General features: G+C 36.4%; 1 protein-coding gene across 3 annotated transcripts; it reads right to left on the reverse strand.

The window, feature by feature from the left end:
* Positions 1–147: 147 nt before the first annotated feature.
* On the reverse strand, positions 148–24,691 carry gpr155a (G protein-coupled receptor 155a). Of its 3 annotated transcripts, none has more exons than XM_058787222.1 (16): positions 24,410–24,685; positions 21,987–22,471; positions 20,112–20,511; positions 17,769–17,937; positions 17,063–17,218; positions 12,348–12,431; positions 12,058–12,178; positions 11,358–11,442; positions 10,736–10,826; positions 9,704–9,893; positions 6,458–6,544; positions 5,444–5,583; positions 4,960–5,055; positions 4,803–4,867; positions 1,558–1,692; positions 148–1,230 (listed from the first exon to the last, which is right to left on the reverse strand). In XM_058787222.1, exons 2-16 carry the CDS (start codon positions 22,411–22,413, stop codon positions 1,038–1,040), a joined length of 2,439 nt encoding a protein of 812 aa, XP_058643205.1. In that variant the 5' UTR covers positions 22,414–22,471; positions 24,410–24,685; the 3' UTR covers positions 148–1,037. The 3 variants fall into 3 exon arrangements, with proteins under 3 accessions (XP_058643205.1, XP_058643206.1, XP_058643207.1); XM_058787224.1 differs by having other exon boundaries at positions 1,120–1,256; positions 24,410–24,691; XM_058787223.1 differs by lacking the exon at positions 6,458–6,544 and having other exon boundaries at positions 24,410–24,687.
* Between the last annotated feature and the right edge of the window lie 156 nt (positions 24,692–24,847).

Here is a 24,847-nt window from a genome sequence, read left to right on the forward strand (position 1 = left end):
GCCTACCTGGTGCATTATTTGGAAAACCAAATAAACTACACAAATAATGGAGATGTGACTGCGTTTTGACCCATTTTGTATTTGGTATTGTTCCTTTAGTAGTCACACTACTTTAGTAGTCACACAAAAAAAGACAAGACGCTATAATCACATTATAATTGTGTTTATTAAATAGGTTGCACTGTATCTTCCAGTATATGCACTTACAGTGTACTTACCAAATAAAGTACTGGGTAGTATAAGCTACATATTAGTTCAGGGTTAGTAACTCTTTATTTTCCCAGTTATTGCACTATAATGTACTACTACAATAAGTACATAATATGTACATACAGAACAGGACTGTAAAATAAAGGGCTACCATTATTAAAATTAGATATAGTACATTCATTTAAAGGATAAGTGCAAATGTTTTGTATTTTTTGGCCTGGGTGGTTATTAAACAATATTCTTAGAAACAATATTTTTATAAAATTGTATCTAAAGAAAATATATTGTATCTGTGAAGCAGATATCCCATGCAGTCAACAAACACTTTCATCGAAGTGCTTTGTAAAGTTAAACAATCCAGAAGCATTCATCTGGAGAAATGTTTTATTGTGGAAACTGTAAGTTGGCAGGACTTAAACATAAAAATGACTCCCTAACTGTCTACAAAATAATAACAACATAAAAAAGAAAAATAATCTCATAAAACTGCAACAACAGCCTGTGTGGTGCAGAATCAGCTGTAAACCTTAGACTTTACAATCAGCTCAATTATATCTGTTATGGATAAATAAAAATGTGAAACGAATGTCAGGCAGTTCAATAATAATAATTTAAAAAAAACAAAACAAAAAAATAAATCATGAAAAAAAAGCAGATGAGCAGGATTTCCAGTCACCCCTTTTCCATACTGTATGTGTGAGGTAGCTAAAGTGTTTAAGACCTCATTATAACCAACTACTTTCACATCTGGTTATTGATGTTAGTATCGGTAGAATAAATAATTCACTGAAATGTGCGTCTGCCAGCCTTAGAAGCGATTAGCTCCTCTATGTGAAGCGGTAGTGCAGAGCTTCATCCTGGAAGTCGTGCTCAAGAGTGATGTGTTGAATGACTCCTCCCTCCAGCAGACGCGAGCCGTACACCAGAGCCTCTCCCGGGTCGTTGGCCAATCCCACGCTCTGCAGCCAGCGCACCATATCACTGCCCAGAAACGTCTCTATGTTGCTTCTCTGTCCACACCTGCAGAGCAGAGCATGTGTCACCGACTACACCCAACCCAACCCAGACCAGACCAGAGAGACAGACAGGCAGGCAAGGGTAGCAAGTGGCAGATAGATAGGAAATGATTAGAAAGCCAAGGATGAGGTTTGAAAAAAAAAAAAAAATGTCATGCTTTTTTTTTTTTTTTAAATCATAAGTTTCATGCAAATATGTTTTAATGAACATGCAAACATGATGTAACATGCAAAATAAGTCTATCATTTCAAAAATGCATGCAAATGAACGGTTAATTCAGTGCAAAAAAAAACAAAAACAAAACGGGGAGAGCAGTGGAGGTTCTCTCACCTTTTCTTGTGAACGATGTCTCTGACACACTGCTCCTTATGATATGTGAGGAACTGAGTACAGGTCAGTCTGATCTCCTCAGACGCTGCAGAGCCTGTGACCTCCTGACCCCAACCCTGCCACAGGCTCGCTAACCTTTACCAACATACAGATGAACACCTAATCAGTTTATGTTCATTATTATGCATACGGCATGTGTTATACTTTTAAAAATTCACATTAAAGGTATAGTTCCCCTGAAAATGAAAACATGCTCACCCTCAGGCCATCCAAGATATAGATGAGTTTGTTTCTTCATCTGATCAGATTTGGAGAAATGTAGCATTACATCACTTTCTCAGCAATGGATCCTCTGCAGTGAATGGGTGCCGTCAGAGTCCAAACGGCTGATAAAAACATCACAATAATCCACAAGTAATCCACACCACTCCAGTCCATCAATTAACATCTTGTAAAACGAAAAGCTGTGTCTTTATGATAAATTCATCATCAAAGTTTTTTAACTTCAAACTGTTGCTTCTGGCCAAAATACCAGTCCATAATCCGTAATAGCGCTTCTTCCAGTGAAAAAGTCTTTCCCGTTTTCCCTCACATCAAAATTTACCCACATATTTGTTTAGAACCATTTTGGACTCTTTTTGCTCATAAAAAGTGTTTGATCTGTGCATATTTCTCTCCTGATTCAGACGAGACAACTTTTTGACTGGAGAAAGCAATATTATGTATAGACTTCTATATTTAGCCAGAAGCAATGGTTTGAAATTAAAAACGTCTTAATGATGCATTTGTTTTTTACAAATACACAGCTTTTCACTTCACAAGATATTAATTGATGGACTGAAGTGGTGTGGATTACTTGTGGATTATTGTGATGTTTTTATCAGCTGTTTGGACTCTCATTCTGACAGCACCCATTCACTGCAGAGGATCCATTGGTGAGCAAGTGATGCAATGCTGCATTTCTCCAAATCTGATAAAGAAACAAACTCATCTACATCTTGGATAGCCTGAGGGTGAGCACATTTTCAGCAATTTTTCATTTTTGGATGAAATATTAAAAACTATTTAAAACTTTTTTTTTTTTTTTACCTCTATTTAAAAAAAAAAAAAAAAGCTCCTTCCTCTGTCCAGACCATTTATTGAAGAAAAGCGACAAAAACATTTGAAAAAAATTTTTTCAAAACTGTTTTTGGAAGAAACTTCAACATTACAAATGACATTAAACCAGTAATTTGACTACAAATGCTACAAAAAAGTGGATTATGGACATTAAATTATTTATAAATTTTTCCCACCACTTATAAATGTCAATAAAGTTTTTTATTCCAATTTTCTACCCTCTCGCTGACCCTTAAAATTAAACAGGCAGCTGAGCCGTTAAGACTCATGAAAATGCCATATTTGAATGTACAATTAGAGACAGCATTTCACTGCACTGTAAAAGCTGCGGGTTTTCTGTCAGCTTTAAAGCTGTTTTTAAATGCTCCATCCTTCAACAACAGTCTTTTTTGCAAAGCTGCATTACACTGTAACAGGATCACAAAGCAATCCTAACTGAAATTTTCCACTTAAACTATTAAGAGGTCAGGGGATCTTGTTCTTCGCTCCAGGCGCTGTAATGTTGGGAACGTTTTGTTGTTGGATGTAATAGCAGTCATCATTAACTTCCGACATCTGAGCCGCTGAAGACGCAGAAGATTAACGTTACTTTCGTTTTGAAAGGAATGCACCGATCCCGATCTGCCTAAATGCATCTATGTTCACACGAATCATTCGTAATCCAGCTTCATCTACAGAAGGAGTGAGCATAAGGGTTTTTTATGAATCTTTGCAAATCGCCTTTCCTAATATTGTGCTAGTTAGCCAGTTTCGCGGCTGAAGTTTAAAGTCTGCTCATCACCCCACAGAAGAGAGGGGCGGGGTCAGCAGAGCTCATTAGCATTTAAAGCAACATGGACTAAAATGGCTTGATGAAAACAAGAGCTGATTCAAGAGAATCGTATCAACTTGTGGAAAATGGGCATCCGATGACCCCTTTGAACACATGAAGAAAGGGAGGTAAAATGCGAAAAGGCATAGAAAGCCAAGACACCAGCTGAAATCTATCAGTAATTAGAATGCAACCCTGCCACTTGTCGGTGGAAATGAATATTAGGGATCATATTATGAATATGTTCCCAAACACAGACAAGGAAACTCTCAATTGGTTTCAGAAAAATAAATTAAAGGCCCAGCCAATCACCTGACTTGAATCCAATAGAAAATAAGAACTAAAGATCGGAGTTCATAGAAGAAGCCCACAGAACCTTCAAGATTTGAAGACTGTGTGGAAGAATAGGACAAAATCACACCTGAGCAATGCATGCGACTAGTTTCTCCATACAGGAGACTTCATGAAGCTGTCATTACCAACAAATTTCAGTAGTTCAATACTTTGTCCCTGTGTCATTCCATTTTATTACACATAACTTAATTTCAGAACTTATTTGGTTTGTTTTCGTTGTATGTATGGATTACTTGGGCTGTTACCGACATCTGGTGAAAATTTTAAGCCAACAGCACCTTTAAAAAGATATTTACTGAGAAAAATGGTGGTGTGTGTTCAATACTTATTTTACCCGCTGTATTCTATATACAGCTTTTCCTGTATTACCTAACCGTGACTTGGCAGCAGGTAGGTAAAAAGAGGATATGCAATGCATTTATAATGTGCTATTAGCAGTCTTAAAACCTACTTTGGCTTGATTGGCCATCTCAATCATTTTGACGAGAACTGTTGGACCCGTGAGGCAAAACAGCCTTAAAAAAAAGGTTTTGTCATCCTAACAACAAACAGAGTGCTGCATAATGGAGTGCAGCAGATCAGTGCAAGAATTTCAAATATTAGAGGTGTTCATTTTGGCCCATAAACTAATCGTGGAATATCCACTGAACCAAGAATATTTTCTGGTATCAAAGCAAGTTAGAAGAAGAATTGCATGTATTTTTCATCATTAATGTGTAAACGTGGATTGTCACGTGTTGATAATGCATTCACATGAATTAATTTGCTCTAAGTTGTGGAAGAAGTATGACACAAGCCATTTTCCAGCTTAATCTCAATAAATGCTCTTCTTGGACTGGAGAGAAAGTTGTAATTTCAGAAATTAACAGTATGCTTTCATAATTTCTCAAAAGATTATGGAAAATTTGAATCATCATCATATGATCCTTTTGATAAAGCTTAAAGAGTTTTGTTTAGTTACCTCTTTTTGAACGGAGAAATAATCAAATGCTTGTCAAGGCCAAAAAAGGCAAATGAAATGAGACCCTGCAGTGGAAAAAGACAATAAGAGACATGTGTTTCAGTAAAAGTTATAGTTAGACTTCGGCACAACACATGTGACAGGCACACAGATTTACCTGCCCAAAGTTGGCCACAACACAGAAGAACTGCAGCTCCAGATACAGCCGCCCTGGATCTTTATTAAAGAGCCACCACATACAGCTGGAGAGATTCTACAAAACACACACACACAATTAATTCACAGAAGAATGACTAGACTCTGAATAATAGTGAAACCCCACCCATAGATAAGAGTGGCATGCATTATGAAATGAGCTAATATGGTATCATATACAAAGCAAACAAAAATCACACTTTTGGTCACACTTTTTATGTGGCACAAAAATATCATGTTCATCATAAAAGAGATATATTCAAGTCATTGTCTCTATGTAGTGTAATTTTAATTCATATTTGAATAAATTAATAGATCTGGACAAAAACAAAGATTCATCAAAATACTGACCCTCATACATTTTTTAAGTAACACCATGGTACTTTCTGTAACAGGTATAATGTCAAAGTCTAAATTACATGTGCTTGCTAAATGACTGTACTCACAGCGAGCAGACTGACGGTCAGTAACAGACACACAAGCACATGTCTTGTTGACTGTATATCTGTGTTCTGTCTATCTGCCACTTTCTGTTCCTCTTCGACCAGCAGGCAGCTTGTGGATGTACACTGCTGGCTACACTGACCTAAAAACAGCATTCAATATTATTCATATTTGAATGTACATTTGTTCCTTTCAAAATGTATTCCATTGATTTTCAGTGATGTTTTATTGAAGCAGAAGTCATTAAAGAAAGAGTTCATGTCATAATGAAAGTTCTATCATAACAGGCACCCAATTTCATTTAAAACTCAAAGTTTACACAAATTATCAAGCAACTTTTCCATACATACAATATCATTCATATTATAAAGTACAGTTGACCTTGTCTGCCATGCTGAAAAGGTCTGAAAAGTGGCCCACATGAGGAACAGTTATCAATAATATTAAAAACACTTTTCATTCGTCATTTGCATAATTGATGCTGTGTGTTGCAGATGATATTTTAGACATGCTGATGTTAAAGACTTCACCTCTGCATTTCATCGCAAAATTTACAAAGTTCAAATCTGACATCTGAACATGCACAAAGACCAGAAAGAGATGCTGTAACCACACAGTTAAATTTCTGTGTATAAAGATGAGCCAACGATTGAGAACATGATTAGACAAACTGAGAACAGTGGTGCCTGTTTTCAGATGTAGTGAGCATGTAAACTAAATATTAATTTCATAAAGTGGGCTGGATCAATCTTCTAGATTTTACACCTAGATTCTTTGAAAGTAATCTTTATAATCAACTTACCAGATGTTTAAAATGCTGATATGAGCAATTACGAGGAAGAACTATTCACTGGATTGGCCAGTTTCAATGCAGGTCCATTAGGAAAATTGAATTATCCATACATTTGCTGTATGTTCTGTTGAGCTCTAGATACAGTAATGCCTCTAAGGAGCACAATGAAGCCTTCTCTTAGCTATCTAGAGTGAATGAACAGGAACTGAAAGAAAGAGAGAACCTGTTTGGATGGATGCTTCCTCTTTGGTGCTTGTCATGTCAGGCACGGACTGCAGACGGCCACACACACACTCACACATCTGACAGTCTGACAAACACACACAAACATCAGTCAAATTCTCTCACAGACTTAATCTTTAGTTATTTTACATGCATTGTTTTTACAGGCTCTGAATGGCATATACTACCTACTACATTTGTTCACTAGTATTTTCATTCTCAAAGTAGTATGTATTCTGTGCTCACTTCTGTATTTATGAAACGACTAGATGAACCTAAAATGAGATGCTTACAACCAGAGCACTGTGTGTGGATAACTGTATCCCACAATGCAGCACGCTTGACTTCCATTTCTAATGTGATGACTGTCTTATCTTCTTAACTCAAATGTTCCTAGAAAATTAAATTCAAAACGCAGAGAAGAAAATTTTATTTCCAAGATGATATCTGGGCTGCGCCAGTTACTGAACTAAATGTGACATAATGAGATCATGTAACATACTGTTTGAAACATCATTTCACTATAAAATACAGTACTATATATAGTGACCATATAGAACCATAATGATTTTCTATATAATAAGTGGACAGTATAATTTCTATATATATATATATATTTCGGAAAGTATTCAGACCACCAGAAATTTTTCACTCTTTGTTATATTGCAGCCATTTGCTAAAATCATTTAAGTTCTTTTTTTTTTTTCTCATTAATGTACACACAGCACCCCATATTGACAGAAAAACACAGAATTGTTGACATTTTTGCAGATTTATTAAAAAAGAAAAACTGAAATATCACATGGTCCTATGTATTCAGACCCTTTGCTGTGACACTCATATATTTAATTCAGGTGCTGTCCATTTCTTCTGATCATCCTTGAGATGGTTCTACACCTTCATTTGAGTCCAGCTGTGTTTGATTATACTGATTGGACTTGATTAGGAAAGCCACACACCTGTCTATATAAGACCTTACAGCTCACAGTGCATGTCAGAGCAAATGAGAATCATGAGGTCAAAGGAACTGCCTGAAGAGCTCAGAGACAGATTTGTGGCAAGGCACAGATCTGGCCAAGGTTACAAAAAAATTTCTGCTGCACTTAAGGTTCCTAAGAGCACAGTGGCCTCCATAATCCTTAAATGGAAGACGTTTGGGACGACCAGAACCCTTCCTAGAGCTGGCCGTCCGCCAAACTGAGCTATCGGGGAGAAGAGCCTTGGTGAGAGAGGTAAAGAAGAACCCAAAGATCACTGTGGCTGAGCTCCAGAGATGCAGTCGGGAGATGGGAGAAAGTTGTAGAAAGTCAACCATCACTGCAGCCCTCCACCAGTCGGGGCTTTATGGCAGAGTGGCCCGGCGGAAGCCTCTCCTCAGTGCAAGACACATGAAAGCCGCATGGAGGACTCCAAGATGGTGAGAAATAAGATTCTCTGGTCTGATGAGACCAAGATAGAACTTTTGGCCTTAATTCTAAGCGGTATGTGTGGAAAACCAGGCACTGCTCATCACCTGTCCAATACAGTCCCAACAGTGAAGCATGGTGGTGGCAGCATCATGCTGTGGGGTGTTTTCAGCTGCAGGGACAGGACGACTGGTTGCAATCGAGGGAAAGATGAATGCGGCCAAGTACAGGGATATCCTGGACGAAAACCTTCTCCAGAGTGCTCAGGACCTCAGACTGGGCGAAGGTTTACCTTCCAACAAGACAATGACCCTAAGCACACAGCTAAAATAACGAAGGAGTGGCTTCACAACAACTCCGTGACTGTTCTTGAATGGCCCAGCCAGAGCCCTGACTTAAACCCAATTGAGCATCTCTGGAGAGACCTAAAATGGCTGTCCACCGGCGTTTACCATCCAACCTGACAGAACTGGAGAGGATCTGCAAGGAGGAATGGCAGAGGATCCCCAAATCCAGGTGTGAAAAACTTGTTGCATCTTTCCCAAAAAGACTCATGGCTGTATTAGATCAAAGGGTGCTTCTACTAAATACTGAGCAAAGGGTCTGAATACTTAGGACCATGTGATATTTCAGTTTTCTTTTTAATAAATCTGCAAAAATGTCAACAATTCTGTGTTTTCTGTCAATATGGGGTGCTGTGTGTACATTAATGAGGAAAAAAATGAACTTAAATGATTTTAGCAAATGGCTGCAATATAACAAAGAGTGAAAAATTTAAGGGGGTCTGAATACTTTCCGTACCCACTGTATATATATATATATATATATATATATATATATATATATATATATATATATATACACACACTGTACAGTATGGGATAATTACAATTATCCTCTTATTTTCTAACTTCATTCCCAAAACTTTTCTCAAGAATTTTTATATGTTTTTTAAAGCTTGTTCTAAAGACAAAACTTAAGATTAATTGGAATTCCTGAAAAGAATGTTCTTAAAAATCACCACATATAACCTCTTAAAGACAGGATATCCTCTAACTTGTCTTAAATACCCAAAAGGTAAGATGATGAATTTATTGGGTTGTTTCAAATAGTAAACAAAATATTAATATTACAACATAGATACATATAATACATATTACTATTACTAGGGATGTGCATAAATGCTCTGAAGTGACACATCGACAAATGTAAACAATCGGTGAGTTTCTGCTGAAATCGAAATTTGCAAACAAAAACAGACGAGAGAGCACAAATAAAAGCAACACGCCATTTAAAATAAACGCCACATTAAACTCCTGCCTTCCATTTTCTTCTTAAGAAAAAAAACAAGTTAAGGAAATGTTCTTTTGAGAACTGCACTTAGGAGCATTCTTGTGAACGTCTTACAATCCCACATGAATAGTAATTTATACTTTTTACAATATAGTGTTTTTTGAACCATACTATAGTAAATTACTTGAATTAATTTATTGGAAATATAACAACTATAGTAATATAAACAAATTACTTTACCCAGTTTTCTACAACTATAGGGTATATCATACTACAATACACAAGAGTTTACTATAGTAAAACTAAAGTATACTACAGTATTTATTACAGTTTATCAGTTCACTATAGTTAATCATACAGTATGCTGTAGTGTTGTAAATACTATAATATGTACAGTATAATACACTTTATTATAGTATGGTTCAAAAACACTATAGTATTTTTTTTCATGTGGGATCTATCTTTGGAAACTTCTTCACTTCTTTCTTAAGATTTCCATGATTCTCTGGACCCACAGTTTTACAAAGGAGGAGTAGTGAGTGTCAGACCTGTGTTGATGCTGCCGACAGCACCGGGCTGCTCTGTGTGTGTGTCGTAGGGAAGGTTCACGTCCTCCTCACTGTCAGACAGCGATTCACGTTCAAGGCTGTGATAGTCTTGAGTTCGTCTGCTGAGTAGTGTGAGCGAGACGGCACACAGCACAATACTCACAAATAACACCACAGATGTGCACGTCACCTACAACACACAAACAACCGCCAAAACATTACAACAATATTTCAGTACAAATACACTCATTATATGATTACTGACAGTAAACACATGGTTTATCCATTCAGGATGAATACAGGTCCATTTTCAGGAGAAAATGACCTTAAAACTGAAATACTAAACATCACAAAACCATTTTGCTCTCAAACATGCAAATGCATGTTATATAAGAGTACTATTTCAAAGTCTGTTTTAAATAACACACTTCCTGCTGCCAGTTGGAGGCATGACTACACAACAACACCAACTTGATCTACATCAGGGGAACACTAGATTAAAACAAGTAAAAAAAAACATCTTACAGTTAATAATTATGAAATATGATAGGCTGAATTAGATAAAACTTCACATAGTTCTAGTGTTGTTGTCATATTTGGGCCTAGCTCACACTGATAGCCCAGTTTTTGTCACCTGAACACCTACAAAATGTAATGAAATCAGTTTTTTTTTTTTTTTTCTTGCATTTTCGCAACCAGTTCAAGTCATACTCATATGTGGTTTGAAATCCAATAAACATTAGACTGTGTTTTAGTCTGACTAAAAAGGTGGAATGGACTTTCTTTTGTACATGAGGACAGATTGTGTATTCAGAGTCATGGACTGTAGTATCTTATGCATTGTTGATGGGATTTTGTGACTTCATGATCAGAGGAGAAAGCATCCTGTTGTCATGTTACCTTTACACCATTACTAATCAATCAACTCTGACTGTATTATCTGAACAGACAGATCAGAATTGCAAAATAAGAGTGCACAGGACATGTGGAACTGTGCACAGCGTGAAAGGCTTTCTTTCATCAGTTTTGTACCTGTGTCTTTCCATAAAAGAACGCAGAGTCAATAGTGTTCGGCAATCTTTCTCCTGTCAGGAGGAGGACACTGATAGCCAGAAAAGGGACACTGCAAGAGACAGAGAGAAACAACAGCAGACTTCAGTGTTTTTGGCTTAGAAAGACTTATTTCAGTTGTCTAATAGAGCACAACATTGACTGCCTGCTTTTTTAGCAGCCTTGGTTCTTCAGAATTTCTTCAATTAAAGGTTATAAGAACCAAATCATTTAGATCCAAGGCAAAATCACAATATTACAAAGATACTGTGAAATAAAATCAGAGGGACAATGGTAAAAGCCTGTGTAATTAAATCATTGATTAGAAAATATGTAGATTTATTTTATGGGGCTGTTTTCAATTACAACACAACAACAACTTCTCTGATTAGATTATGGGTAATGTCGTTTGACATTATGGTAAAACTAATTTTCAGTTGTTATAACTCTAACCAATATATTGACAAACAATCTCAGACCTCATAGTCAGTTTATACTGCAGTATGTATGCAACATATTATTGAGCATCAATTGATTCTGCCATGTTCATCATGTACAGTAACGCAGTTGGTTGTTATGTAACTGTGCTGAATGTGCCACTCACCCCCAGCCAGTGATCACAGTGAGCCCTGGCCTGAAGTTCACCTCCTCGTTTCTCCTCATGAGGAGCAGAGACAGAGCGATCAGACCTTCACAACACAATAAATAACATTATTCAAACACAAGCCTGTTACTTTGGAAGAAAATCGAATGAGAGTCTGTTTTTGTCATAGTTCTGTCATGACAACTCTTGGAGAGTTTACCATGGTAATATACAGGGCAATGTTAATGTGTTTGGTCTTGGTGGAATAGATCTGCTATGCTGCTACTGAACAGCGTACTGAACACTGTTTCTGAAGCACACTGCAACTGCTACAGCAAGCACTAGCTAAATATTTGAATGTTAAGCAGCAAGCCCATTGGCTGTTGATGCGAAAGAAACCAGTCCGCTGCGCCATGTGAACTTTGGATTAATCCACGTATTAACATAAGAAAGGTTTAGTTGCTTACATTACAGTTTATTTCTTGTCAGCAGATCTACAGTAGTTGCATCGTAAAAACCCACACCTGTAAACTACTGTAAACAAGCCCACTTTCCATTTTTCATGTCCAGTTTTTTTTTTTTTTTTTTTTATAGATAAATTGTTTTTTTTACAGTTTTTAATGCTGTTGTGTGGACCAGGTAGTGTTTAATGGTGTTGAACCAGATGTTTTGGAACAGGTAATGTTCAGTGATTTTTCAAAGATAAACTCGAATGACTCACCAGGCCAAATATAGGTGCTGTAGAGAGAGCCGTACAGTAGAGTAAAGGTCAACACCTGACCCAGGAAGTTATCCTGCTCTGCAATGAAGTTCCACGCTATCATCCCAACACAGGCTAATAGCTACAAACACAGAGCAGTATTAGTTCATACAATATGTTCAGTGTTAAAATCATCAGGTTGCATTTTGACTGCACTTTAATGTTAATTGAAATGTTCAGAAACATATTTGTGATATTAATGGAAATGTACAGTGTCTCTAAAACCAAGGAACTACTAATTTTAAGATCACCTGTGCCACAAAGAGGTTAATGGTGAAAATGTGAGGAATTCTGTGAAACTTTTTGCTCAGTAGCATGACTGCAACACTCCACACCTGCAGGGACAGGAAGAACATAAACATGAACAGAGCATTTCAGAGAAGTGCAGGCCAGAGTTTGAATACTTTTAGCACAACATGTTTCCATCCCTTCTGGTGCAATGTGAATATAAACCTACAGTAACCTCTCAAAACCAGTTTAACTGGTTCATAGAGTCTGTGTGTGCATGTATGTGCTTGAAAATTGTTATATACAGTCAGGTTAGGTCCATATATATTTGGACACTGACACAAATTTCATAATTTTGGCTCTGTATGCCACCAGAATAGAATTAAAATTAAACAATCAAGATGAAACTGAAGTGCAGTCTTTAAGCTTTAATTCAAGGGGTTGAACAAAAATATAACATAAAATGCTTAGGAATCACAATCATTTTTATACACAGTCCCCCCATGTTCAGGGGCTCAAATGTAATTGGACAAATAATTATAATCATAAAATGTTCATTTTTAATATTTTGTTGAGAATCCTTTGCAGGCAATGACTGCCTTGAGTCTGGAACTCATGAATATCACCAGAGACTGCATGGGTTTCCTCGTTTGTGATGCTTTGCCAGGCCTTTACTGCAGCTGACTTCAGCTGTTGTTTGTTTGCGGGTCTTTCTGCCTTTAGTTTTGTCTTCAGCGAGTGAAATGCATGCTCAGTCGGGTTAAGATCAGGAGATTGACTTGGCCATTGCAGAATATTCCACTTTTTTACCTTCAAAAACTCCTGGGTTGCTTTCGCAGTATGTTTTGGGTCATCGTCCATGTGGTCTATGAAGCGCCGCCCAATCAACTTTGCTCCACTGGACTGAATCTGGGCAGAGAGTATATCCCTGTACACTTCAGAATTCATCCGGCTGCATCTGTCCTCTGTCAAGTCATCAATAAACACCAGTAACCCAGTTCAACTGGAAGCCACGCATGCTCACGCCATCACACTGCTCACAGATGATGTTGTATGCTTTGGATCATGAGCTGTTCCAAGCCTTCTCCATACTTTTTTCTTCCCATCATTCAGGTACAGGCTGATCTTAATTTCAGTCCAAAGAATGCTTTTCCAGAAGTGGTCTGGCTTTTTTAGATGTTTTTGGCAAAGTCTAATCTGGCCTTGTTTGCAGCTTGTGGTGAAGCCTCTGTATTTGCTCTGGTGAAGTCTTCTCTTGATTGTAGACTTTGACAGTGACACGTCTGCCTCCTGGAGAGTGTTCTTCACTTGGCTGGATGTTCATCCGGCTACGTTTTTTCCTTTACCATGGAGAGGATTCTCCGATTATCCACCACTGTTGTCCTCCGTGGATGTCCAGGCCTTTTTATTTTGCTGAGCTCACCAGTGTGTTCTTTTTTTCTCAGAATGTACCAAACTGCTGATTTGGCCATTAATGTTCCTGCTATCTCTCTGATGGATTTGTTTTGTTTTTGAAGCCTAACAATTGTCTGTTTCACCTGCATGGAGAGCTCCTTTGACCGCATGATGTGGGTTCACAGCAACAGCTTCCAAATGCAAATGGCACACTTAGAATCAACTCCAGACCTTTTACACACGTGGTCAGAATTGTTGGTACCCATGGTAAATATGATCAAAGGCGGCTGTGAAAATAAATCTGTATTGTTAATCCTTTTGATCTTTTTTTTTTTTTTTTTAAATCACAAAAATATAACCTTTCATTGGATAAGAATTTTAAATGGGGGGAAATATCATTACGAAATAAATGTTTTTCTCTAATACACACTGGACACAATTAACAATACACTTTTATTCAATACTTTTTGAAACCTCCATTTGCCAGTTTAACAGCTCTAAATTTTCTCCTATAATGCCTGATGAGGTTAGAGAACACCTGACAAGAGATCAGAGACCATTCCTTCATCCAGAATCACTCCAGACCCTTTAGATTCCCAGCTCCATGTTGGTGCTTCTCCTCTTCATTCACCTAACTCATTTTCGACAGGGTGACTGGAATGACCATAGAAGAAGCTTGGTTTTGTGCTCAGTGACCTATTTTTGTGTTTTTAAGTTTTGTTTTTGGATTATTGTACGGTTGAAAGATCCAAATATGGCCCATTATAAGATTTCTAACAGAGTCAGTCACTTTTGATTTTCTATCTGTTGGTATTTGATAGAATCAAAGATACCTTGTATCTAAACAAGATGTCCAGGACCTCCAGCAGAAATATAAGCCCACAACATTAAAAATACAGCAGTATATTTCATTGTACACAAGGGGTACTTTTTATCCCTGTGTTCACCAAACCCATCTTGAGTGTTTGCTCCTAAAAAGCTCATTTTTTAGTTACATCTAACCATAGAAGCCAGTCTCGTTTGAAGTTACAGTCGTGTCTGTCAACTGAATATGCTGGGGATTGTTTTTGGATGAGAGCATTTTCTTTTCTTGATTTTCTTTTCTTGAAACCCTCCCAAACAACATGTGGTGTAGATGCTGTTTGATATATACATTTTTTTAAGGTTTTCTGACCCTAAGACCCAACTATTTTCTGCAATTCTCCAGCTGTGGTCCTTGGAGAGTCTTTAGCCACTCAAACTCTCCGTCTCACTGTGCATTAGGACGATATAGACACACGTCCTCTTCTAGGCAGCTTCGTAACATTTTCTGTTGATTGGAAATTCTTAATTATTGCCCTGATGGTGGAAATGGGAATTTTCACTGTTCTACCTCTTTTCTTAAAGTCACTTTCTAATTTTTGAAGCTCAATTATCTGTTGCTGCACATCAGAAATATATTCTTTGTTTTTTTCTCATTGTGATGGATGATTAAGGGAGTTTGGTCTTTGTTTTCCCTCCAATTTATATTCCTGTGAAACAGGAAGCCATGGCTGGATAATCACTCTGTGCTCAAAATTGTAAATATGAATGAGAATATACCTTACAGATATTTTACTCATAAGAATTTCTAGGGGTACCAATAATTGTGCCCATGTATTTGAGAAAAAAAAAACATTTCATAATGAGATTTTCCCCCATTTTCAATTGTTTTAGTTCAATGAAAGGTTAGATTTTTGTGATTTAAAAAAAAATAAAAGATCAAAAGGATTAGTAATGCAGGTTTATTTTCACAGCCTTCTTTGATCATATTTACCATGGGTACCAACAATTCTGACCACATGTGTACCTGCTTAATTGATGTATAAATAACGAAGAAATGACCCACATCTGTCTATAAAACAGCTTTTGAGTCAACTGTCCAATTACTTATGGTCCCTTGAGAATACCTTCAAATTTAAGCTCAGAGTGTGCACTTTAATCTCATATTCATTATCTAACTGTAACTTGAATATATTTTTGTCAACAGCTAAAATAATAAAAGAAAATTGTGCCTGTGTCCAAATACATATGGACCCAATTGTATAAGCTTGAACCAAACTTCAGTTTGTTGTTTAGTTTTTTTTCCTCAAGCTGAATGCAAAGAGGAAGGAAGTGCCAACACAGCTGCATCTGACAACAGCATGACACAATCTGAGATTGGAAACATTGCAGCCAACATCTAAACTAGACACGCAAACACAGGACCTGCTTGAACCTGCAATGAAGTGTTTGAATTTCATTGATCATAACAACTTAAGATGAAAATGAGTGTTTACATGCATCTTACAATGATTATGCTTAATAACCTGATAACATGTATGATCATGCAAACACCAGCAGTTCTTTTCTGATCTGCGCACATTTATTGTTCCCCTTTACCCAATTTCACTTTGCATGTAAACACTTAACTCCTAAAAATGTACTCTTCGTATTCATTTTTGTGTCATATGGTTTTGAAAAACATTTATGCCTTTTTCAACAAAAGTTCACATTTAACAACTATGTTTGTCATGTGGTATAACCAAGTAATAAAAAATATATAAAATAATTAAAAAAATAAAGTTTTCTTTTTTACCCTCAATACATGTGAGTGCACACATCTTATTCATTATTGTTATTTATTACCTATTTAAAAATAATTGTATAAAAGTAGACATTTTTCCAATATATTTACAAATATAATGAAGTATTATTTGAATTATTAATTTAATTAATTGTGTCACATGACATTTTACAGCTTGAACTAACTTAAAATGGTAAAAAGATTATGACAAAATGTTAAGATTTTTTTTTAAGAACTTTTATTTCGCTTAAAGAATATTTGTTTTTGATATTCATTACGATACTAGGATAGTTGTACTATACCACTCTTCAACAATTTTTTATTAATTTGAAGTCAGAAATGTTCTAATATATTACTAGACTTTAAACACATTTAATGTTTTAATAAATTAAAATGTATTTTGAATACATTTATAGAACCAGACAAAAATACGTACACCATATCATCAAATCTTTTTCTCAATTACCCAAAAAACAAAACAAAAAACATTATTTTACATCATTTCAGATTTCCCACAACATGTCCATTAAAATCCATTTAATTCCTGGTTTCCATGGCATCTCCGGCAATACTGGTAATAACACAGATTTAACTCTCATAATAATCACCTGCATGAGAGCAGAAGCAACACAAACATGTGCTCTCACCACCAGCATGACAGAAAAATCGACACACTGTAACCATTCATGTCTTTAAGAGGAAGCAAAACCAGACAAAATTGGAATACTGAGAGAAAGAAATGAAACCCTCAACACTCACCAATGCAAAGAGGCTGATAATGCTGATGTTGAAGCTGACGTGCTGCAGCGCTGAAGCTAGTGGATCCGAGTCCATCCACGGAATGGTCAACAGCCAGGCAGACACATACATGATGGGAGCAGACAGAAACGTGCCGATCACCATCCCTGAGGTCACCTGAGCGGGACAAATGTTCATCACAAAAATACTGTGGCAGTACTTTGATAAACTACACGAGTCAATCGAAATGTAACTAATTAAATAAGGTTAAAATTAAATTAAGTGTGCCATGGGAGTGGTGTCAAGTAAAAAATGATGCAAATGTAGAATATAATTTCTAATATGCAGACACATAGAACCTAACTGGGAAAATTCAAATTCAGCTGGATGTGGATTGAATGACATCAAAAGTTTGAGGTCTATACATTTTTTCTTAAAGTAAAAGTATTTTACATTCACCAAGAATACAGTAATATTTTTGAAAAATTATTACAATTTCAAATAACTGTTATATATATTAATATATTTTAAAATGTCATTTATTCCTGTTATGCAAAGCTGAATTTTCAGCATTATTACTCCAGTCTTTAGTGTCACATGATCCTTCACAAATCATTGTAATATGCTGATTTAGAGTTCAAAGACTTTACGGTCACTTTTGATCAATTTATTGACTTTTATAAATAAATAAATAAAGATGTAAAACACATCTACACAATGCACATACCACTTCCAGCTCCATGTTGTACTGTGATGCATATATGGCCACACTAGGGGCAGTGGGAAAGACTCCATACAGGAAAGCGTAGTTTGACAGACTGGTGTGGTTCACTGAGCTTCTGCTTCCACAGTCCAAAACCTCAACCATCCCTCTACAGATCAGAGGCATCACTAGCCTAAAGAGGCCACAGATGAACAGAGTGAGTTCAGCATTATTCAATGAAACCAAGAACTTCAGATTACAGGAACTATTTTTAGTACTGTCAACAACATTATGTTTAAACTTACTCATCAACAGAAGTAAGAAGAACAGAAAAAGAGTTAGGGAGTTAACTAAATATACAGGACAAACATGAGCAGGTCAAACAGATCAGTTGCCATAGACAGTGTTTCTGTCCTCTAACTAAGCTTGTGCGTTTAAAGCAGATGGATTAACTCTGTTGACGCTCTGAGAAACATTCCCATTGGATCAACACAGTGTTGTACTGTTGCCAAGTTACACTGGATGCTGCTACCTGCATATTTACAGATTCAAACAACCCGAGGGCAAGTTTGCTCACCTTAGTACAACATGCAAAGATCACTCCAAATAATATGGGTGAAGATAAATGTAATTTTGATACGATACTGATGTACAGTTCATCTAACAGTTCATCCAAAATGTGGGTCTATTCCTCAGACAAAGCTATCGAATGATTTCAGAAGACTTGGAAGTAGAGCTGTGCAATTAATCAAAATACAGTTTTGATTTTGATTTCGGCCTTCAACGATTATGAAAATACAATAGTGAGTGAAGTGACGTGTGGTGACCCATACTTGGAAGTTGTGCTCTGCATTTAACCCATCCAAGTGCACACACACAGCAGTGAACACGCACACAAAGCAGTGGAACAGAGCCCGGGGAACAGTTGGGGGTCTCAAGGGTCTCACCTCAGTCATGGTATTGAGGGTGGAGAGAGCGCTGGACATTCACTCCCCCCACCAACAATCCCTGCCGGACCTGCGACTCGAACCCACAACCTTTGGGTTACAAGTCCGACTCTCTATCCATTAGGCCACAACTGCCCCCAATAGTCAAGATAAAACATTAATGTGCCCCATTCCGCCCCTTTCCAACGGTGCGCATTCGCTCCTCCATAAAAATCCAATTTCACGTGCAAATCAGTAAAATCATGTAATGCGAATTTCGCAAAATGGGACATGCTTGGTTTTATTAAAGTTTATTAGATTTATTCATATTTTTAAAAGCTTGAAATAGAATTTCAATACTTGTATATTGTGAACATACGTGTAAATTGGATCCGTGCGGCTCTTAAAGTGACAGTGGGCTAATATTCCTGCTGCCGACTATGTGCTTAATATTAATCAAACAACAAAATACAAAGACATAATCACTCACTGCTCCTGACTGAAGGACTTTTGTAGCTTTAATAAGAAACAAAGCAAGTTTAATTCCTAAAGTGAAGACTATGCGGTTTTATTTTACATTCGATTACTAAATTTCTGTAGTAGGCTGTTAACTGAACACTTTAGACTTGCAAAAAAACTTAAATTACTGTTTGTTTCATTTTGCTCTTTTTTTCTGTTGTATTTGTCCTTTCCTTTTTTGTTTTTATTGTATTACTGACTATATAATTATTTTCAATAATTTTTTGAGGATTTTACTTATATGAGTTTCCCTAATATTCTGCTGTGGTGTTGAGAATTGTGAAATTTCACTGGTATATAAAATGTAGACGGATGCCATAGTAACCTTATTTACAGAAAATATATATTTGATGTATATTGCTTTCTTTAAATAAATCACTCATATAAAGTTTTGGTCATGCGGTTCACTCTTTTACTCTTTTAATTGTGATTAAAATATTGACCAAAATAATCATGATTATGATTTTTGCCATAATTGACCAGCCCTAGATTGCACACAAGCCATATGGACTATTGTTATGGTGCTCTTTTGGTCCATTTAGAAGATTAAAGGGACAGTTCACCTAAAAATTTACATTTTGACATCATGTACTCACCCACACTTATAAGTAAGTTATTCCAAACTTATATGAATTTTCTTCTTGGAAAAAAATATTGTGGAAGTCAATGGCATTCTTCAAAATATCTTCTTTTGTGTTTAACAGAAGAAAGAAATTCATACAGGTTTGGAGCAATATGAGGGCAAGTAAATGATTTTTGTTTTTGGGTGAACTGTCCCTTTAACAGTTTGAATGGAAAAGAGCAGCATGGACATTCTGCTAAACTTCTTAGTCTATGTTCGACAGATGAAAGAAAATTTTGGAACAACAAATAATGAAACTTTTACTACTTTTACTACTAACAATTTGCATGGTAGACTTACAGTTTTGCTGTGATGAGGAGAATAAGTGCTACCACAGTGGAGCGGGTAAGCTTTTTCAGCTGACCCACCATGGTTAGACCCAGATAAAACAGCGCTGTTCCTCCAAATGAGTTTGCCAGACCATCTACAAACTCCTCCATGAAAGCTGGGATCTTCTGGCCCAACAGGAAGTGAGAAATGAGCCCGATCACCACCATAAAGACAATGGGGTTTTTGACCACCTGAAGGAGCACCAAACCCAGCACTTTCAGCTTACTCTGCTGGTGAGGTTCTCCAGTCCTCCACCTCTGCACCTCACAGAACGCAAAGCCTAGCGGGTTTAGGACCATGAGGGAGACGGGAGCAACCAGGTAGATGTACTGAAGATACTCAGGATGAGTGTTGCGGTACAGAGCTTCAACTGTGGAGGAGGCAGAGACAATTGATATCAGATCAAACAAAAGTCAACATTTTGCCATTATTTACTCAAACTAATTTGGTTCCAAACCCTTATGGCTTTCTTTCTTCACAAAATGAGATGTTTAGCACAATGTCCAAGGTGTTCTTTTTTTTATAAACCATAAATTTATGAAAGCACCAAACAGCATTGGTTTGTGTTTTAAGAGCCATGGCTGAATATGCACAAATGCTCCACTTTTATTACACCAAAAAGAGCAGCTTGGACATTCTTCTATGAAGATTCTTGTGTGGAAGACAGAAGATAAAATGGGTTGGAACAGCAGCATGTGGTGGAAACGAGAAGCAAAGTATACGTAAATTCATGTTTCAGTTCCATTTGGCTTTTTGTTTGCACAATTTCTGGGTTAAAGGTTAATGGAACACCATTTATCTTATACTATCATCCAATACTTTATATTTTTTTTAAGTTTAAAGGCCCATTCACAGCAAGTATGATAACTATATCTATACAGTTTAATGAATCATTCTAATTCTATGAGAACAGTGAAGTTGACACCACTGATATGATGATAATGACAAAGAGGAACAATATAATTGGAATTTTTTTTTCTGTGGATGAACGCTAAAAACATTGACAGCCAATCAGAATCCACTTGACTTTAAAATGCTTGAGCAAAGCAGCAGACAACAGAACTGCGGCAAGTGCTAATAAATATTAGTTATTCAATAGTTATTCAAATTTTTTATTTTAAGTTGCAGCAGTATATTTTACTTATTGTCAAAGACATAATTCTTGTTCTGAAGCAGACTTAAGGCTTATTCTCTGTATTTATAGCTTGAAAAAAATCATACAGTATATCAACATTTCTACATTCATTCATGGGGGCATCAATATCATGGTTAAATCGCTGTTGGTTGATTGATTTATTTTTTATTTTTTCAATTTTGTAAATCAATGTTGATATCAAAATGTTGTTTCAACATTTAAATTTTCAACACTGATTTAGAAGTATTTTGTTAACCTTTTTTACAACCATTCAGCACTTAATGTTGTTTCAATGTTTTTTTTCAATATTGAAACCACAACTGACTTTTTTTTTTTTTATGTTGAAGCACATGCCGACTGAGGTGAGGTATCATGTGAATCATACCAGTAGTATGTGCCAAGCCCTGGAAATGCATTCAAGAAAATGAACCTCAAACTAAACTAACAGGCTGTACAGCATATGGATTGTGTTACCTATGAACTCATAATGCTTGAAGATAACTTTGGGCAAATGAAAACGAAAGAACATATATGTAGACAGTCGGAAATATCACAGAATCAAGTTTTTCATGATTTGTGGGTTTAGTTTTATTTTTGGATTTGTTCTGTTACCTGTAATATGGAGTTTCCTTATGGTAACAGGTCTATGACCCATGCTGTAGTATTTTATTTTTATTTTTTTACTTATGGCTTTTCCTTTTTTTACTTACCTATAGGGAACCCCAGAGCAAAGTCGTTACTCTGTGTGGCAAATATGGAGAAGAGGCCAGCTTTGGAGAAACGGCTCTCTCTGTCTGCCACCAAAAGTGTGAGGACACACACAAAGAAGAACACACTCACTTTAGCCACCAAAATACTAAAGAAAAAAGGCCAGATTACATCGCCAAAGTCCAGCAGCACCATGTTTTTGAAAAGCAGAGCTGGAAGCGCAAACTTGGACACAAAGCTGCCCAGTCCTTTAGCTTGTGTCGCTGGGATGATGTTTGTACGGCCTGCGATGTATCCGCAGAGAATGATCCCAAAACACTCGAGCAGGGCTGGAAGGAGCTTGTCGATTGACATGCTGGGTGGGACGGTGGGGGGGTCAGATCCATCCCTGCTGCTGAAGATGGAGCTATTAACCGAGAGATCACCCATCTTCTGGCTGACTACAGGCTCCTCAGACGGGTAAACAACTGTAAAGTACCAAAACACTCTGAAAGCAAAGGAAAAAACTTCATTAGTTTATCCAAATGACAGTTTTGTGTTGCTTTTTATTAGAATACAAAATATAACAGTCATACCTATCTGGTGAATATGTAAATGTGTTTCTAACCAAACATTTTGTAGCACAGTGACTATATGAATATATGTAGATAGTCAAATCCTGGTATAACGGCACTGTCTAGTCGAACCTTTAACCTTACGAAACCTACTATATCATATTTAATAGATGTGAAGGATCGAAGGCCTCTAAATTATCATCATGATCAAAATTTGGCTAAATAGCCTGCTGTGCAAAATATTCTACATGACTTCTGTTGCCTCATTGATAGTTTTTTACAAATCCAAAGGCCTTTTAGTATAATTATCAAAATGTCTCCCTTGAGGTTGATGTGCTGAATGATTTTTATAAAGTAAACATAATAATAATGTTTATATTATTCATATTTCAAGATAAATATTTACTGGACTGAAGCAATTTAAGTTTACTTGCATATCCATACATCATTTTTTTAGAACTTTTTTGACACTGAAACAACATGCTTTTGAGAAACTTTTACTTGTTCATCTCTTAATTATCATTGTACTGCATTGCATTTTATGTTTTGCTTCCCACGATAAAAACTACAGAGCTTTTATCATAAAACTAAGCATTTAAATATCATCTTACTAAGACATATTATTAGGAGATATAGAGTGATAACTGATTTATATGCATTTTAAGTAGTCTGCTATATTATTATAAAAATCTCAATTACAAACTATCAGAATTTCATCTTTTTGGCCATATGAATATCAGCTACGCACATATTGCCAAGTGCAACGTGTTCCTGGGTCAACATATTTTGTTGACCCTGGAACAACATTTTAATCCAAAAATATAATCTTAACCATATTCCTACACCTAAACCTAACCTTACCCATGAGTAATCCCTAAAATCAGAGGAACTGATAGATTAATTACAGTGATGTACAAGCACCAAACACTGATTGTAATCCTAAACTTCACATAATTATAAACTGGTTCTTGAAATCTGATTGGTTAATCACAATGTTGTTCCAGGGTCAACAAAGATGTTGACCCAGGAACACATTGCACTTGGCAATATCAGGTTTGGCATCAGCTACTGCACCAAATTGCATATGACACCTCTGAATTAAACTGAGGTGAAGATGAGCTCCATATTGTCACCATATCATACTATATGAGCCATAAAAGCCTGGTGTTAAACATAACATAACACATATGCAAACTTTTTTAGATTTTCTTTTTAATTTATAGTTTTACATGTTTTATAGTTTTATATTTTATTTTGTATAAAGGTTGAATTACCTGTTCCAAACCAAAAATTATAGACACCAGATATAATATTTGATATTTTTTTGCTAGTGAGTGCAGGACACTATAGTTCATTTATGTAAGTGAGGATAGCAAAATAAAGTGAACCGTGACATTATACTCAAAAATTCTTCATACAGTGGACTACCAGTAAAAAAAAAAAAAAAAATTGGAACAAAAATTATTCAGACACTTTGACCGACCATGTTTTGTTTGTTTGTGCATACACATACATACATATATTCTGACTATTGCATACAGTATCCCAGACTTAAGTGGTTAAAAAGTTATCATGATGTATATGTATATGCAATATGTAGACACATGGGAATATGTTTTTAGTCAGACCCTAAAAAGCGCTGTAGCATGATACCATACTGAATGATTACCATATTTACGTAACTATTTACTCCAAGATATCACTATTAATATTATGGTCCTGCCGTCGTACTAAATATCTACTTGTGGGACTTTCTTAATAGCCTAATAGCTATAATTCCGCATGGTCAAATGATCTGATCAACACTTGAGTCTACTTTAGGTGTATTTTCTGTATGTACAGTAACATTAGTGAGTTGTTGACAGACTCACCGGATCAGCTGATTCCTGTAAATCCGATCTAGTGTGTGAGAAACACACAAACACACTTTCACTCATGCTGTCTCATTCAGATGACTTTGAGCAGTGAACTCAGCTCTATAACAGCCCTTCCGCCTCGGGTCTGCTCGCTTATGCTCTCAGTGCAGGAAGCATGAGTCTGTTATCGCAGTACACACACACACACACCGCTGCAGTGAAGTAATCATCACACACGAGCTTCAGCTCGCCAATAGAAAGCAGCCCAGACTGCGCGTGCGCAGGGACCTTTCACGTGGTGCTTTGCATAAACCCAAAACAGACTTCAGTCCTCCAACACTTTTATTAAAAAGTTACGAAATCTCTCGATTAAATAGGGAATAATATTAACATTACAACATTAAAATATATTCATTCTGAAAAACTGAACAATTCATCGTATGAATTCTTTTG

The sequence above is a fragment of the Onychostoma macrolepis genome, chromosome 09 (genome assembly GCF_012432095.1).
Source record: "Onychostoma macrolepis isolate SWU-2019 chromosome 09, ASM1243209v1, whole genome shotgun sequence".
NCBI classification, from domain to species: domain Eukaryota; kingdom Metazoa; phylum Chordata; class Actinopteri; order Cypriniformes; family Cyprinidae; genus Onychostoma; species Onychostoma macrolepis.

Coding starts and splice junctions, on each gene's coding strand:
- gpr155a (XM_058787222.1), bottom strand. CDS start 22,413: ATGGGTGATCTCTCGGTTAATAGCTCCATCTTCAGCAGCAGGGATGGA. Junction 12,432..17,062: donor TTATCAGCCTCTTTGCATTG/GTGAGTGTTGAG, acceptor CTGTCCCTGCAG/GTGTGGAGTGTTGCAGTCAT. Junction 5,584..6,457: donor GGAAGCATCCATCCAAACAG/GTTCTCTCTTTC, acceptor TGCTGTTTTTAG/GTCAGTGTAGCCAGCAGTGT.